Below are 17329 nucleotides of genomic sequence, written 5' to 3' on the forward strand. Positions count from 1 at the left end.
TTGTCAGGGGATTCGAGGACTATGTCACCCGCGACAACCAGGGACATGTAGTAGGCGAGCACTTTGAGCCCCTGCGATGCATCAAAGCGACCGTCCATGGGAAGCGGGCCCTCACCTGTGTCCTGGACCAGGGAGCGGAAGTCATTGTCATGCCCTGGTCCGTTTGGCAGGCACTAGGCGTACCCCTTCGTTCCGACCATCAGACCACCATGGAGTCTGTCAATACTTCAAAGGACGCTACCCTAGGCGTCATCGAGAACTTGTCCTTCAATTTTGGGGCAGGGGAAATGTTTTTCCAAGTCCAAGTCGTTGAGCGGGCTAACTTCGAGGTCCTGTTGGGTCGTCCGTTCTTCAAGTTGACGAGTTGCTGTACTACGGATCTCCTCAGTGGGGAACAGGACGTAACACTTACTGACCCTAACACGAGCTGTGAGATCAAGCTTCCGACCCGCGCATGGTCTAAGCCCTGCGCACGCTGTGGTTCCGGACAGCACTGTTCCGAGCATCCCAAGGGAGGGGAGCGGGATTTTTGATTTTTGATGAGCCGCTAGACCCACGGGGAGATTCAAATCTGATAGTCGAAGTTACGCGTCCACTTTCCCCATCTCCATTTCATTCTTGTTCTGTCCGTCCCATCAGTTCCATCCGTCCGTCACTCTCAAGGAGCTCATCCGTCCGTGCATATTCCTATGAATCCGCAAGTCCGCATTCTGAGAAGTATTCATATCTCACGTCGACCCAGTCCGTGTTCAATCCCGCAGCCGTTGATGCGTTCAATTCCATTTATTCCTATGATCCCGCCCGTCATGCGCTGGTGTATAAACCAGTTGCGAAGAAAGTGCAGACAGTGCCCACCACGATGCCCAAAGAATTTAGGGTCATGCGTCGGCTCCCAGACGATCCATTAGCAGGCATGCCTGAATTACCCATATTCCCCCCTGATTTTGTTCCGGGGGTCCGCTATACGGAAGAGCGGATGGGAGCATTAGACCTTGATCCGGCCAATTGGTTATGGCCGAAGGAACTCAAACTGATCCGTTGGCTAGTCTGCACCCATGAACTGGCATTTGCTTGGGGCGCTGCGGAACGCAGGCGCCTTAACGAAGATTATTTTCCAGCATATAAAATCCCCACAGTTCCGCATATCCCATGGGTTCAACGTAACATCCCCATTCCTCCCGCAATCCTAACGGAAGTCATCTGCATCATCAAGGAGAAAATCGATTCAGGTGTATATGAGCCATCCACAGCCGCATACCGTTCCCGCTAGTTCTGCGTCGTGAAGAAGGATGGGAAGTCATTGCGGCTTGTGCACGACCTCCAACCCCTGAACGCAGTAACCATCCGCGACGCATCCATCCCTCCGTTCGTCGAGCATCTCGCAGAATCATTTGCTGGGTACGCAGTATATGGGATGATGGACCTTTACTCAGGTTATGACCAGCGTCCCCTCCATGAGGAGTCCCAGGATCTCACTACCTTCGGAACACCCCTCGGCCCCCATCGACTCACTACCCTTCCACAAGGACATGCCAACGCAGTCCAAGTCTACCAAGGTGATAGCACATTCACCCTCCAGGATGAAATCCCGGACCATACTTCCCCCTTCATCGACGACATGCCCGTCAAATCAGTTAAGACCCGGTACCAACGGGACAATGGATCCTATGAAACCATTCCCGGGAACCCGGGGATCCGTCGCTTCATATGGGAACACTGCCTGGTCGTCAATCGGATCCTCCAACGTCTCGAGAACGTCGGGGTCACGGTTTCTGCATCGAAATTCATACTAGCAGCTCCATCCACGATAATTGTGGGACACATGTGCACCTTCGAGGGTCACATCCCAGAAGAGTCCAAGGTCCAGAAGATCCGCGACTGGCCAGAGTGCAAGACCGCAACCCAGGTCCACGGGTTCCTAGGAACCTGTGGGGTGCTTTGGATCTTCATCCGTAACTTCTCCCAGATCGCCCGCCTGCTCATCAACCTGACGAAGAAGGACACCGTATTCAAGTGGGGAGCGGAACACCAACTCGCCATGCAGACCCTGAAGGACTCGATATTAGAGTCCCCCGCACTGCGTCGGATCAACTATGAGTGTGGGCGGGAAGTCATCCTAGCCGTTGATACCTCCAATATCGCTATCGGGTACATCCTGCTTCAGGTAGGGGCGGATAAGAAAAGATACCCGAATCGTTTCGGATCCATCACACTGACGGAAGTCGAGTCCTGCTACTCACAAGCCAAGCTCGAGTTGTACGGACTGTTCCGCGCGTTGCAGGCGGTCCAGGTATTCATTTTCAGGGTCACAAACCTCACTGTAGAGGTCAATGCAAAGTACATCAAAGGTATGATCAATAATCCGGATCTTCAGCCCAATGCGATTATCAATCGATGGATTGTGGGTATCCTGCTCTTCTCCTTCGAGCTCGTTCATGTTCCTGCAGTCAAGCACGCAGGGGTAGATGGTCTCTCAAGGAGGCCGCCCGCTGAAGCGGATCCCATGGAGGATGATGACCACGAGGATTGGCTAGACCGCGCGTATTCCTTCAGGGTCGAGTTCCTCAATGATAGGACTCTACCCACAATATCATCCGTCCCGCCCACTGACCACGAGCCCATCCGGGCCCCATATATGAATCGTTCCACTGTTACGAGCAGCGGTGCATCCCCATTACTCATATTCCTAGATATCGTTGGCCCCCAACAAGAAGAACCATCCTTTCCGCAATCAGCAAAAGCGGATGCCAAGCATGCAAAAATCGACTCCCTCCACCTATACCTCAAAACCCGGGAATGACCCGAGGCCTTATCAGATACAGAATATACATCATTTGTGACATCCGCATCCCGGTTCTTCGTTCTCAAAGGATCAATGTGGTGACGGGAACCCCACGGGAGGCATCAATTAGTGGTTCTGGAAAGGAAGAGGTACCGGATAGTAAAGGAGGTGCATGACGACCTCAGGCACAAGGGTGTCTTCACTGTCCGGACCTGCCTTCTCCTACGCTTTTGGTGGCCTACCCTGGTCGACGATGTCAAGTGGTACCTCCGGACGTGTCACGAATGCCAGATCCGCCAGACCCGCAAGTTACATATCCCGCCCTCCATTCCGATACCCGGGGGCCTGTTCCGCAAGGCCCACCTTGATACCATGATGATGCCCAAAGCGGGCGGGTATACACATATAGTCCAAGCACGTTGTGCATTGACTTCCTACCTGGAATGGAGGATGCTCCGCACTGAAACCACAAAGACGCTAGCCGCGTTTATCTTCGAGGACATTCTTTGCCGGTGGGGTCCTCTAGCAGAAATCATTACTGACAATGGAACCCCTTTCATCGCAGCAGTAGACTCGTTACGCGAGCAGTATGGGATCCATCATATCCAGATCTCCCCCTATAACTCGCAGGTGAATGGGATCATGGAGCATAGGCACTACAATGTCCAGGAGGCCATCATGAAAAGTTGCGAGGGGGATGAGTCGCATTGGTACCAATCCGCGCACTCTGTATTCTGGGCGGAGTGGGTAACTATCCAGAAGTCCACCGGACTATCCCCGTACTATCCCCGTACTTCATGGTACATGGGGTTGAGCCCCTCTTTCCATTTGATATCGCAGAAGCAACTTATCTCGTATCCCCGCCCGGGAAAGACTCAATTTCATCCACAGAACTTATAGCATGGCGCGCAACGCAACTCCAGAAGCGTTGGGAGGACCTTGACACGATTAAGGGTAAAGTCCTCAAAGCGAGGTACCAGTCCGTCAAGGACTTCGAAGTGAGGTTCCGCACCTCTATCAAGGATTACGACTTCCTCCTGGGTAGTTTAGTACTAGTCCAAAACTCACGGATTGAGTCGGAGCTGAATCGGAAGACGAAGCCCCGGTACCTAGGACCGATGGTAGTCCTTCGTAGGACGACGGGAGGATCGTACCTGTTGGCGGAACTGGACGGGTCCGTATCACAACTTCATTACGCAGCATTCCGCATACTCCCATACCACCCCCGCAGTGCGATCCGCATCCCCGTTACTACTATCACCGGACTAGAGGACGATGCATTAGACCAGTTGGCTGAAGGAGATGCCGACGAGCCAGACAAAGAAGAACCCAAGCCCGACCCCAGCGCATAACGATCATCATCCCCATACCACCCGACCCTCATACCAGTAAATATCCCCTGACCCGATCGCATCCTATATCCAAGAAAAGAAAATACCGTCAAAACAAAAATATATCATAGAAGTACTACTCTCTGTTTTACCCCGGGTTTTTGTCCGGTGATCCGTCTCTTGTTCCATTTTGTTCCGTCTCTATCCGCCCCGCATACTAAAAGAAAGAAATTACATATCTACAGATTCCCACTATATATTCGCCATTCGATCCGATTAGACTATATGTGCACGCATAAACCACAAGGACCCGTTTTACTTCTCCTGCATGAAGCTGCACCATGCACGTTTGTAGTTCCCAAGTGTTCCGTTCGATAATAGACAAAGCCCGTCGGATCCACAGACGGCGGGCAAGGAATAGAGGAATGAAGCGGATCGATGAAGACAAGTCGGACGCGTAGTCCACAGGCTCACAGTGTTATATTTCTCCTTCCCAACTCATACACCGCTTATATGTTACTTATAGTCCCATTATCCCATAGCATCAGTGAGGATCTGGATAGGGACACGGACGGAACCAGGACGGATCCCATGCGGAACCCATGCGGAACCCAGATGGAACACCGAGAAAATGCATACATTGTACAAAATATGACAACGGATATTCGAAGACATTGTATATATGGGAGGGGAGCAGATCCGCTAACTAGAGGAGACCCCCAAGACACCTCTCCAAGCGACCCACCTCAGTGGAGATCTTGTAGGCAGACTCATAGAGGCTGATGAGCTGGCCCTTCAGGATGCGCAACTCATGCTGCCACCTTCGCGATCTTGCCCTTCTCATAGTGCGACACTTCATCAGACGACTCCTCCACTGTAGGGGTGGCAGGGACAACTTCCTTCACCTTACCCTTTCCCTTACCCTTGGGTTCCGCTGCCTTGTGCATGTTGCGGGGTAGCACGCTTCACAGGGGCCTCGACGATTTTCGGCTCACTGCCAGACAGAACAGCCAACCCGGGAGATGAGACGGTCCAGCGGAGGGATCCACTAGCACTAGCAGAGAGGGTGGGTGCATCCAATACCTTGCCCTTAAGGCCTATCCGTACACTCAGTCAGCACCATCCGGAACACAATCGGAACCCATATCACATACCCATCGCCTTTCCAAACGAAGCATACTCACACTTCTGATGAACCGTGTTGCACCCATTACAGGACCGCTTCTCCTCACCTACGCACGGCTTACTGACCTTGACGCAACGCGCGCAGGGCAGATCGTGAGTCACGGTCTTCTGAGCAACAGCAGACTAAGACGGATTAGCACTGAACGCGAGACGACGGGATAGACGTACCTTGGATGGGATAGCTACCTCCATCTTCATATGGTTGATCCGGGGGGCGAGGGATGCAGACCTGCCCATTCCGTCCGTTGAAGGGGGTTGTGCAGGGGCGGATCCGGTGCAGGCGCGCGGGGGGGGAGTCAATACCCATCTGCACCTCACAGGACTCACGATCCTTCATGCACGCTTCGAGGGCACCGTGTTCATGAGTCCATCGTTCGTACTGCTCATTGGCCCCAAGCCCAGCGGCCCTTGCCCTCACCGGACATCGTAAGGACGACGTTCTGGGCGCAGCCCCGGTCAGTGCAGTTGGATAGCGCTCTCTAGAAGTGGAGGGGTAACGTTCCGTATCAAACGGAATAGACAGATCACTCACCATAATATCGGCCCAACATTCACACCACATCCTCCATTCTTCCTGCAGCTCCTCCTTACCATCCAGAATGTACTTTGCCTCAGCAATCACCCTATCCTCCAGTTCCTTCCATTCCGCGAGGATCCGATCCTTACCCAAGTCAAGGGGTGCAGGAGGAGTGAAGGCAGCAAAGCTAAAAGACATAGTTGTGAGAGGGGACTTAGTGGGCGATTGGGGGTGAAAAGTTGACAAAAAGAAGTGGATGATCCAAGGAGCGCCCATGTTTATCCTTCATTCCCCATTACATTGAGGAGCCGGTTCTTCGGTCGCGTTCCGGCCCATCATTCCATCATCCTGCGCGACAGCATTACCATCAGACTTCTTAGGCCGCATTCCAACCCTTCGTTCCTCTGTCCCGCACGACATCATTGCCATCAAACTTCTTTGGTCGCGTTCTGACCCTTCATTCCATTAACTTCTCGCACAACATCATTCCCATCGAGCTTCTTCGATCGCATTCCGTTGCATTGTTCCATTAACTTCTTCGCGCGACATCATCATCATCATGCTTCCTCAGCTGCGTTCCGTCCACTCAGTCCATTACAGCCATGTCATGTGACTCTTTTAGAAGAAATCCTGCTAAGTCCGTCAATTACTATAGTGCTGACCAGGGACGGTCAGTATCTGAGTCCCCCGCAGGTGTGGGGAACGTCCCCACTGTAGGCCCGTATCCCGCATATTTCCCATGCCTTCCCACCATTTTCCCGCGCGTTCCACCACCCATCCGCATCTTCCCCGACCCGTCCGCTATACGGAACCCAGCGGAACCAAGCGGAACCCAGCGGAACAATCGCGTACCACATGCATTATATTCCTTCAGCCTTTGGAACATCCTCCTCTGTCCTGTCCATGTCCTTCCATCCTCGCTGGTGAGTACTAGCTACGTTCCCCATGTCACTAACATGTTCCTATCTCATTTCCCATGTGTTACAGTACTTATACGGATCCTTCCGCTACTCGGGACCAATTCCTTATCTCACAGCCTCACCCGGTTGTAGCATATCGCATTTCAGAACCCCTTCCTATATAGGTAGCAATAGATGGGATCTTAGTTTTTTACCTTCTGATAGACTCGACTCCACTTCCACTTACAGAGTACTTCCCAGTACTCCACTCACTGTTTAAAATATCTTCCTGAATCTATTCCTGATCACATTGCATCTTTCCCGCCCCCGTGAGTTCTGCTCGAAATGCCCGACATCAGATCCGACAACTTGGAGCAAGTACCAGACACAAGCCTGGTCCGACTTTGCCCAATCATCCTCCTGCAGGCTCGTAGTTTTTTTTCCCTCCATTTGTTCCCCATTAGTTCCATTTGCTCCCTGTTTGTCCTGTTTGCTCTGCGTTAGTTCCGTTAGTTCCCTGTAGTTCTGCTCATTGCGCGTAGTTCGCTCGTCGCACGCTGAATTCCTCTCGTCGGGAACCCTCTGCATCTTTGTGCTCCCAGTCCTAGTAAGGACTGGAACCCTTCGGGTCGCTAGACAGAGTCTAGTCTTTGTTTCCTCGCACTTATTTGAGGACTCGCTACCCAGTAGCAATCCCCTCGAGACGAGTATAAGCCTCGCACCCTTGTTAGACTTCTGATCCACACAGAGTCTATTTTCCTCACCCACAGCGGGAAACGCAGTGCCTATGCTGTTTATCCGCAAGCCCGGCACTAATAAGCTGCACACTGTCATGGACCTGCGTGAGCGTAATAAAAACACTAAAAAACTGTCGTCACCTTTGCCCGACATCGATGGGATACTGCGCCGGGTCACAAGGCGCAAGTTTCGATCAATAATCGACAGGCAGGACGCATATGAACAGATTCGCGTCGTGCCCGAGTACGTCAACCGAACGACTGTCACTACACCTGATGGGAACATGGTGAGTACAGTGTTGCAACAGCGGGACTGCAATGCCCCTGCGACTTACCAGGCACTGATGAATCACCTCTTCAGCGAATTCATTGGGAATTGGATGGACATCTATCTGGATGACATCATCGTCTATTCAGATAGCCTGGATGACCATATGGAGCATGTCAGGACGGTGCTTAAGATCCTCGAATGAGAGAAACTGTACCTAAGTGAGGGTAAACTACAATTCCTCTGCACCCGGCTGAAAATCTTGGGTCGTGTGATCAACGAGGAAGGCATTCGCATGGATCCTGACAAGGTCGACCGGATCGTCAATTGGAAGACACCGACCAACCACGATGCCCTGCGGAGTTTTCTAGGGGCGGTAGGTTTCCTAGCTGATGACATACACAATGTCAGAGTCCCGATGGGAGTACTGTCCGAAATTACGGGGGACACCGTACCTTTTCATTGGGAGTTCACCCAGCAACAGGCGTTTGAGGAGGTCAAACGCTACGTCAACAACTGTAGGGGACACCATCGTGTACCATTGGACTACAGCGCTGGCGCTCCTCCCATCTGGCTCATGACTGACACCAGTGGGCGGGGAATTGCGGCTGTGGTGGCCCAGGGTGAGGACTGGCGCTCTGCCAAAGTGGCGGCGCTATATAGCACAAAGCTCAACCCTGCACAGCAGAACTATACTGTGCATGAGCAGGAGATGCTTGCGGGTGTTGAAGGGATGCTCAGGCATTGTGACATCCTACAGGGCGCCAAGTTCACGTGGTTGACCGACCATAAGGGCCTGGTTCACTTGCTGCACCAGCGGGACTTAACAGGGCAGCAAGCTTGTTGGATCGAGAAGTTGGGTGAGTTTGACTTCGAAATTCAGTACTTACCTGGGGAGGACAACATTCTCCCCAACGCCCTGTCCCATCTCTACTCGTTTGACACCCCTGGTACCGTCTGCGCCCCCAGTGAATTCACAGAGCACAATGACTCGGTGATGGAAGGGCAGCGGGGCAGGTTGCCAGGGCTCATTTTGATGCCCGTATTGGTGGGACCCGAGGTGCTGGTGGTCCTGTCCAGATGCAGTACCAGGTTGGCGTCTAAGAAGGAGCTGACTTTGGCGCAGGAGCCCGGTCAGGGACTCACGTCTGAGGGCACAGTGCCCCAGGACGAGGGCAAGGGTCAGCCCGCCCAGCCCCGTGTTGCGCCTGGGGCTGGCCACGCCAGGTGAGCCCACGTGGTGGTACCCGCGGAGACTGGTCACCCTGAGGCAGCGGCGGAATTCGCCAGGCATGTGGCACCCCGTTTCGCTCTGAAGGGCCCGGTGGAACGAAAGGAGGGGGAGGTGATGGGCCAGACCCTTGTAAATGCGCACGAGCCCACGCATGACAACGACATACCACTGGAGAACAGCGCACATCTGGGATACCCAGAGGACAGTGAGCTGATCAAGAGTATTAGAAACCAATACAACCTGGACCCGTTCTTCAAACGGATTTTGGACTTGCCTGGAGAATACCGAAACTTTGAAATAACAGATGGCTTGATCCAACTGCGCCTGCATAACAAAACTCTGTTATGCATACCAAACGTGAGGGTTAGCAATCGGGCCATTCAAGAGGTAATTATCTCACAAGCACATTCACTCCTGGCGCACTTGGGAGCATCAAAGACGCTGACGTACCTTCGGGACCATGTGTGGTGGAAGAGTTTAGTAAGTGACATCACCGCTTTCTGTAACTCGTGCAACACATGCAAGAGGAGCAAGCCCTCCAACCAGAGGCCCTATGGGATGCTTCACCCACTCACCATACCCTCAAGACCCTGGGAGTCCATTGGAATCGACTTCATGGGACCCCTTCCGCTGTCTAAGGACCGTGACGGTGAATACGACTCGATAACAGTCATAATCGACCATTTTACGTCAATGGTTCATCTAGTGCCCAGCCGCGTTAACTACAATGCCCGGGACATCGCTGAGCTGGTATTTTCAGAGGTGTATAAGCTACACGGTTTGCCTCGGTCGATTGTAAGCGACCGAGATGTCCTGTTTACCAGCACGTTCTGGACTCACCTCAACAGACTGCTAGGCATCGAGCAGTGCATGTCTAGCGCTTACCACCCCGAGTCCGATGGGGCAACTGAGCGGGCCAACCGAACTGTCACGCAAATGCTAAGGTCCTGCATCTCCACCAACCAGAAGGATTGGGTGTCCCGTTTACCCGCCATTGAATTCGCGATAAACCTTGCCCAGTTGGAATTGACTTCCCAGTCACCATTCTTCATCAATAACGGGCGGATGCCACGTGCCATGGTCTGGAATAACCCCCAGCAGGACGAATATCCAGGGGTACGAGCATACTCTCAGAAGATGAAGGAGTCACTCATATGAGCCCACAACTCCATGCTCGAAGCCCGGGTCAAGCAGACTCGAAACGCCAACCGAAAGCGCCAGCTCTGCCCTTTCAATGCGGGCGATTTGGCGTACCTATCTACAAAGAATATATCCTTCCCCAAGGGGCTAGCACGGAAGCTCTTGCCCAAGTATGTAGGGCCATACAAGCTGTTAAGGGACTACAGTAATAACTCCTTCCTCGTGGACTTGCCTGATTGATTGAAACAACGAGGGGTCCATCCCGTGTTCCATGCCTCCCTGCTGTGCATTCACTTGCCCAACGACGACCGCCTGTTTCCAGGACGGCTGGAGACCCAGATTGCGGACTTCAGAGAGCCTGACACCGAGTGGGCCGTCGACAGAATCCTATCGCACACGGGGCCCAGGAAGGCACATCCTTTGAGGTACAGTGGCAAGCAGGCGATATTACCTGGTTACCATATGACCAGGTAACGCACCTGAACACGCTATCAGAATATTTCGATCTACTCGGGATATCAGAAATTTCGGAACTGACAGATGGACAAGGAATGAACCCTAATGACAACCAGCCGATATCTCTAGGAGCGGTCGCATTTGAGGTCAACCAACGCATAAAACCCCGTCCCATTCCTCCAAATCCCCCATCTATCATTCACTCCAATGACTCACCAAGAACCACACACTCCGCCCCCCTCGTTAACTTCACCGAGCGTGACCAAGACTTCATCATCACCAACCCTGACGACGTGGATGAACTCCGCCTCGTCACCCGCAGCCAACTGAAGGTGTTTATCCTATACTCCTATGCCCTTTGTAACAAGGCTCCGTCGGCTCGCCCTGCCTGCCCTCTGGGCTATGAGTACTTCGCTCGCGCCTACAATCATGAGGGGCTTACCACTACTGCCTCTGTCATTGACAACCAGGGCTTTGTGAAGTGCGAAGGCGCGTCCATTGAGATGGGCAATCTCTTGGATGACGAGGATGAAGACATCACTCTGTCGGCTACGCGTATGGACCAAGTTGACCGCATGGTGTGGCACACTGCCCTCTCTGCCGCTCATCAGAGGGACAAGATGGAGGAGTGCCGCTTGATGAACAAGAAGAGCAAGAACTTCTTCAAGAAGCAGCAGGTCAAGATGTTTAGAAAGGGGTTTGGGAACCCAAAGGGGAACACGCTTAGCACTGGCGCCCCCAGAGGGACCAAGGCATTGGGCAGCGCCCAGCCGCCCGTCGAGGACGAGATGAACACCGTGGAGTGAGGATCCACTGAACGAGCTTCACCTTTGGACGAGAGAGTGACCTCTCTCTGGAGGGGGAGATGTAACGGTTGCTGTCATATACGTTAAGTGGCGGTTGCTGTTTCACATTCCTAAGACTGTCAATTATTCCCCTGACTATCATTTATTCTGTCCCTACTTCTTACCTATCTTTCATTGCTAGGATCCGATACGTCCTATCTTACCTTTATCATATGCTTGCACTCATTACTTATCCGCGTCCCGTTCCTATCTTCTCCGAACCCTTAACCCTGCCTTTCGTTTACTATAGTTTAAATACGGGATACTGTCATAGAATGATGGCAGCGTTTATCGTACCCAGAATACCAGACTTTAACACCGTCTATCAGTCGATAATGTTCTTCTATTGTGCCGCCTACTTCGAGCCTTCACACGCTAAATAGTAGACGTCACACAACGCTGGCTAAGTTATGACAGACGTGGTCTCACTTATTTGCTTGCCCAACTCCTCAAGCTTTTCATGAGACTCCTTGATGAGAAGGCGTTTCGCCTTCTCTTTGGCAACATAAGTAAGAGTGATGCCTCGTTCCAGGCACACCAGAACGTGAGGGAATGGACCAAGGAAAAGGAGGCGATAATCACCTGGACTCCATCCAGAGGACTGCGTCTCCTTCAGGCATGTCATGAATATCGCCTCGGTTTCTGCATCCAATGCAGGGCTCGAGAAATGTCGAAGGTAATGGCGATATACATTCTGAATCTTGCTCTCTTGCTCTTCCGATAGCCTGTTGGAGTGAAGGAACTCGTCTAGCAAAGCGTCAAGGGATGCAACCTCCTGCTCCATGTTTTCCGTGTCATCAGTGGCCTCGGTATCAACATCCACTGAGACATCTTCCTCCTCTGCCCCCTCTCCATCGGACTCCTGGGGTGTCGGTTCCAAGTTCTCCTTCTGGTCTTGGTGAATCTCTACATCATCTTCGGGATGCTGCATGCGAGGCACGAGGGTAGCTACCTCCACCCTCGGAGTAGACTGCGCAGCGACTGTGTGGGAAGAAAGAAGACAGGGAATTTCACTGGCCTTGTCGTACAACAGTTGTCGGACCGAAGGGATTCGAGTAGGTTGGGGCGTCATCTTGTGGACTAAGTAGACTAGATCACTCGCGGCATTGCAGTTATCGAACGCAAGGACAGCTCGCAGGTAGCCATCTAAGCGAGGGATTCCTCTGCCTGACAAGAGTGCAAGATGCTGGACTACATCGTCCACGAGCTTTCGGTAGTATGCAGGGTGCCAAGGCGGAGGATGTATGTGCAGATGAAGCACAATCAAGTTTACTTTGCGCTTGATTATGAGGTTCCTTGTGTTGTGAGCGACTGTTACAATAAATTATAAGGAGTTGTTGAATTATGAAGGGCTTAAGCAGATGCACCAAGGCAGAGACTCCTGCAACTGTGGATGTGTAGGGTGAGTGGATCGTTGTGAATGGTCAGGTAAACTGGACCTACAGCCGGAATATGAAAATACTGCGAAGTACCGGTGTAACATATGTATGTGCAAGCCAGAGAAATTCTACTGAATTGTGAGCAATAGACAGTTTCCGAAGTGTGCAGGGACTCTACCTGTGCCAGCATCCGTGTGCAACATCTCTATAAGATTCCCTATCACATCAAAGAGCACTGCTACTGACCTTGGCCAGATGCATTTGTTCACAGAAAACTTGTAGGGGAAGAACAACCAGTTGGATGGAAGAACAACCCCATCAAGTGGAAGGTTCGGATCCATTCTATGATTTATCATGAAAGAGGAGAGGATATCCTCGATGTAGTCACATAGAACAGACAGATTGACGCTTAAACGGTGGTCGAGGACATGCCTAGGGAGCACTTAGCACATACACATGAACGCAAGGCGCGAGCTCACTGTAGATACAGAATTCCCGAAGATATACTGCCTTCAGTAACTCCTCGGTACAAATTGAACATGTCGAGCACCAAGTAACGATTATCTGCTTTGCGAAGAAGCTCGGTGGACATATTTCGGGTGACACACTTTGCCTGAGCAATGTAGGTGGGAGCATCATTCCTGTCAAAAGCAAAACTGAGACTGGTGATTCTCATTAACGTCGTCAAAAATAGGGATGGGCTCTGGAACGGGTCCAATTTATAAAAGAACTCGCAAGTCCAGTTCTTCACCATCCTCAGGCCAGCTGAACCATGCGGAATGAGGGTCAAATCGAGGTCCGTGAGGGAACCTTGAATGAACAAGGGCGGATTCAGTGCCTCGTAAAGGCGGTCGATCCGGTCTCTCATGCTAATAAAAATATCAGCATATACTTCGGCCATACACTACTCAGTGGGCGCACCTCTTCCATTGGTTCGTATGAGGATGCGCAGAATACAAGAGTTGTAAGATGAGCATCTGCTGTAGATGGATCGCGACATGGGCGTTGTATTGCATGCGGCCCAAATTCAACATCATGACATGTTCCTGGGGGCATGGCATTCTTCGACAGGTCCCAGAGACAATATATGGTAAGCACTGCAAAAAGACAGGAGCGTTGCAGCACATTTCATCGACTGCCAAAACTTTGTCCTTCAAGACAGTTCGAATGAATGGATGGACCAATTGGGTGGCGTTTCTACGAGAGGTCGTGTATCCAGACTGATGCACAGAGACCAGGTGGTTGTTCCAAGGAGTTTCCGTTGCGCTGTCGTGGAGGAATGTCCCACGCGGTATGAGAAACTCGTTGCCCGACAGTGGCACGATGGAAAACAGTCTGAGTACATCGTCGCGCCCTAATGGGTCAGGCATGGTCGAGATTTGATAAAGAAGTCGGGCATATGTATGAAAAGTTTCAAGAAAGCCTGCCATTTCATGGACTTTTGAAAGAATGAATGTCTGTCACTTGAGAGAAAAAGTGATCCAGGCAATGGAGAACGGCAGATGGATGATCATGTTTCTGGAAGGCAAGCGCGAGCTTCTTCAACGACTCATTATCTTCCCCCAAGATGCTCTGACACATCAAGATCTGCGTACAGATCAGTTTGCTCGCTCCGTCTCAGTAATGCATAATAAATACCATGTCACAAGTCACAGGCTCCAGTTTTCTCATCTGCAGCTGATTGGTGAGAGTGATAGAATGCTGTACTGAGTCATCAGCAACGGCAGTTCTGGTGATCCTGAATGAGTATTTGCGCCACAGGGATTCCAGAAGGGCGACGACTGTGGGAGCAGCTGATTCAGCGTTTCTGTTGTCCTTGGGGAGTACTTGAGCTGCTTCCACGAGACGGTTCTCTGATAAGTCTGGCTCTGCGACCTCGTAGCTCGAGCCTCGAGACTTGAGAAAGGAAACGCGAGTATAGTCCAAGTCATATTCCTCCAGGAACTTGAGTTCCTCGTCAGATGAGGAGAATAGAGGCAATGGGGCTCTGTGAAATTGACATTCAACATAATCATCATAAAGATCCAGCCACTTATGGATTGTTGCTGTTGCGGGAGTAATAAAGCCAGCATGCAGTCCACAAGCCTACCGCGGTCTCCTCCGGTATCATTTGCTGTGGTCAGTGAGGACATGGAGCATCCTATCAAAAGATCCAGCCTTGTGAAATTTCTGTGCAGCTAGACCAAATTCTTGAGCCTCGAGATAGGTATCAGCAGCTTTGACGTCCTCTATTCCTCGAACGTAGCAAGCTGCCGAGGTGCGTCCTGGGAAGAGGTTCAGCAACTGCGTTGTTGGATACAGACTTGCACTTGCCCATAAACTCACTGAAAACCAACCACGAATCTGGGTAGGACGCGTGAGTGCATGATCTGACAGCAAAGGCAGCAGCACTACTGAGGTTCTTGGTGAGACCCTGTGAAAAATGTGGCCAATATTGATTGTTGAATACATCCTAGGTGACACACAAATTGTGCACCCCCGCATCGTCAGTGTTGAAGAATAGCTCAGCACTACGTCTCGTCTCAGGATCGTCCATGTCGAATACATCTGCTGCGATCATCTTTGCCAGCTGGACAAAATAAGCTTTCAAGAGGATCTGTGAAACACACGATGACATACTTGATCGAAAGTCACGAATAGGAAATGTTTGTCTTCGAGTTGGCTGTATCTCATTGGTATATTCATCTGCGACTCCGGAGTGTCATCATGATCAACAAGATCATCCAGAATGCTTAGTGCCTTGAGTTCTTGCAGGGTAGAACCTGCCAATGCCAGGGATTCAAGAAGCCTCGTGAAGTATTCTTCAACTTTTCTCACCAGCATTCTAGATTTTGTGACAAAAATCTGACGTGGCTTGGGCATGTCAATTCCGCTCGATTCCTAAGCTCGCTGAATGCTAAGGATCTTGAACAGCATTGTCGTCGGTTTTCTGGTGGTGATATAAATAAGCGACCAATCAAGAGCACAAGGTACTTACCCTGTGCCGCTGCGGCCCAAGACATAGCACGACGTGGTGCATTCGACCACTTTCTGTTCTTGAGGACTGATGTAATGTCAAATCATCAGACTCATTTCAAGGCGGTAGGACATATGAGAGCATGAAGACATGGTGTACGTCTCGGTTTGCGATAAGACCTTTTGCACGAACGAGAAATCGGGTTGGTTAAGTACACGGTCACTCACTGCGCAAAAATGCCTGATGCGACATTATCAGGTCATTGCTTATCGAAGAACTGTACAGATAAGTTACGTGTTTCTCTAGACTAGAGAATAGTTAATCATCGTGCGTCGGATCGCAAAATATTCATTCTTACACAAGCAAAGAGTGAAGCTACACACACCATAGATCACTCACGGTCAAGCTAAAGGATACAAATACTCAACATGTTCCATGTCATCGGGACTGAGATCCAGCGGGCTTGCTGGGATCTCTGGCTCAGGTTCCCCCCACGGGAATGAGGCTGGCAGAATAACATTGTCGGCTGCCTCGGTGCGGAAGATGCATCTGATAGATCAATGATTCAGTAGGTTGCATCAATAGGTGAGAGGTGTTCTCAACCGTCTGCGATATTCAGCCCCCTTGCATGCTAGATGGTTGCTCAAGGCATTCCATGATATTCTCCCAAGCTCTGAGTGTTCGTAGATCCCGTACACTTTGATGGCTGGCATTCACGTGAGTGATGAAGAAGACGATGTTCACTCTTGATGCATGACGGCGCACCTTGTCTCTCAGACTATCAAGAATCAGTTTCAGCATCCTTTACACGTCTTTGTGGAAGAATAACATACCTCTCCATCCTGGTCAGGGATTCAATCAATCTGGTACTGTAAGAGAAAAATTCTTCTCAGTGTGTATTGAAAATTACGTCTACCACGAGCCGTAGATCCTTGGTCAACTTGGCTTCGAAGACTGGAATTCCTGCATCCGTTCCATTGAGCCTCTTTTGATTGTCGCTTGAGCAGTGACCACGCGAGAGATGTCTGTGGCAAATATCAAATTGGCGACGTACACGTGGAAGAAGGGGCACTGCTATGATAATAATATGAGTTTGAGAGGGTAGGATAAAGAACACAATCTAGTCCTGTCTTTTCTGCGGCGATGCATGGACACCCTCGTTCATCTCCACCATCAGCGCTCAGCATCGACTTCAAGATCCGTACAATCGAGCTAGATTGACAGCACGTTATTTGAGCTCAAATTACATCATGCCCAGACGACGTTGGTGGCAATTGCCAAAACAAACTTGGGCTCGGCGAGTAGAATCTGGAACTTCTCGTCCTGTTAGGAAGAAGAGGTACTAAACCCAAACATTTGGACATTCGGTCTGCATGGATGTGACTCCCGAAGTCCAAGTACTTGATGCACAGTCACGGCAGTGGCGTGTACCCTTGAGCAATGAGTACCCTGACACGACAAGCTACGAACTTCAAATTTATACCTGCCATGGACTCGAGTCGCTACTCAACCTTGGCCATCAGTAAACCGGTGAGACTCAGATATTAGTAGATTTTGTAGTATTTTCCAAGCCCAATGCTTCTTTCCTGTAAATTACGAT

General features: G+C 51.0%; 4 protein-coding genes across 4 annotated transcripts; 1 reads left to right on the forward strand and 3 right to left on the reverse strand.

Moving 5' to 3' along the window:
* Nucleotides 1–4922: 4922 nt before the first annotated feature.
* EDB91DRAFT_1082662 (uncharacterized protein) lies at nt 4923–6013 on the reverse strand (the record flags this gene model as incomplete). Its single annotated transcript, XM_041315515.1, is given in 5 exon segments — nt 4923–5047; nt 5109–5210; nt 5268–5345; nt 5365–5421; nt 5467–6013. The coding sequence occupies 5 exon segments, from the start codon at nt 6011–6013 to the stop codon at nt 4923–4925; spliced, it is 909 nt and encodes a 302-aa protein (XP_041176463.1).
* A 4364-nt stretch (nt 6014–10377) lies between these two features.
* Nucleotides 10378–11576, forward strand: EDB91DRAFT_447198 (uncharacterized protein). Its single transcript, XM_041327299.1, has one exon. It carries the CDS (start codon nt 10645–10647, stop codon nt 11353–11355), a length of 711 nt encoding a protein of 236 aa, XP_041176464.1. The 5' UTR covers nt 10378–10644; the 3' UTR covers nt 11356–11576.
* A 457-nt stretch (nt 11577–12033) lies between these two features.
* On the reverse strand, nt 12034–14816 carry EDB91DRAFT_1137833 (uncharacterized protein; the record flags this gene model as incomplete). The annotated part of the gene is made up of 8 exons (XM_041318872.1): nt 12034–12705; nt 12762–12781; nt 12838–12901; nt 12952–13205; nt 13253–13642; nt 13695–14230; nt 14271–14360; nt 14412–14816. Coding segments are annotated over 8 exons (2431 nt in total), but the record flags the coding sequence as incomplete, so codon positions are not given.
* A 358-nt stretch (nt 14817–15174) lies between these two features.
* On the reverse strand, nt 15175–15952 carry EDB91DRAFT_447238 (uncharacterized protein). Its single transcript, XM_041327300.1, has 3 exons — nt 15751–15952; nt 15393–15702; nt 15175–15342 (listed from the first exon to the last, which is right to left on the reverse strand). The coding sequence occupies exons 2-3, from the start codon at nt 15633–15635 to the stop codon at nt 15226–15228; spliced, it is 360 nt and encodes a 119-aa protein (XP_041176466.1). The 5' UTR covers nt 15636–15702; nt 15751–15952; the 3' UTR covers nt 15175–15225.
* Between the last annotated feature and the right edge of the window lie 1377 nt (nt 15953–17329).

Source organism: Suillus paluster (assembly GCF_016628075.1).
Source record: "Suillus paluster strain FC165 chromosome Unknown EDB91scaffold_31, whole genome shotgun sequence".
Lineage (NCBI taxonomy): Eukaryota > Fungi > Basidiomycota > Agaricomycetes > Boletales > Suillaceae > Suillus > Suillus paluster.

Bases quoted from the DNA above. Each gene is read 5' to 3' on its own strand.
- EDB91DRAFT_447198 (XM_041327299.1), top strand. From the start codon at position 10,645: ATGAACCCTAATGACAACCAGCCGATATCTCTAGGAGCGGTCGCATTT.
- EDB91DRAFT_447238 (XM_041327300.1), bottom strand. From the start codon at position 15,635: ATGCCCAAGCCACGTCAGATTTTTGTCACAAAATCTAGAATGCTGGTG. The intron at 15,343-15,392 runs GTATGTCATCGT...TATTTTGTCCAG, and splicing joins TATTCGTGACTTTCGATCAA to CTGGCAAAGATGATCGCAGC.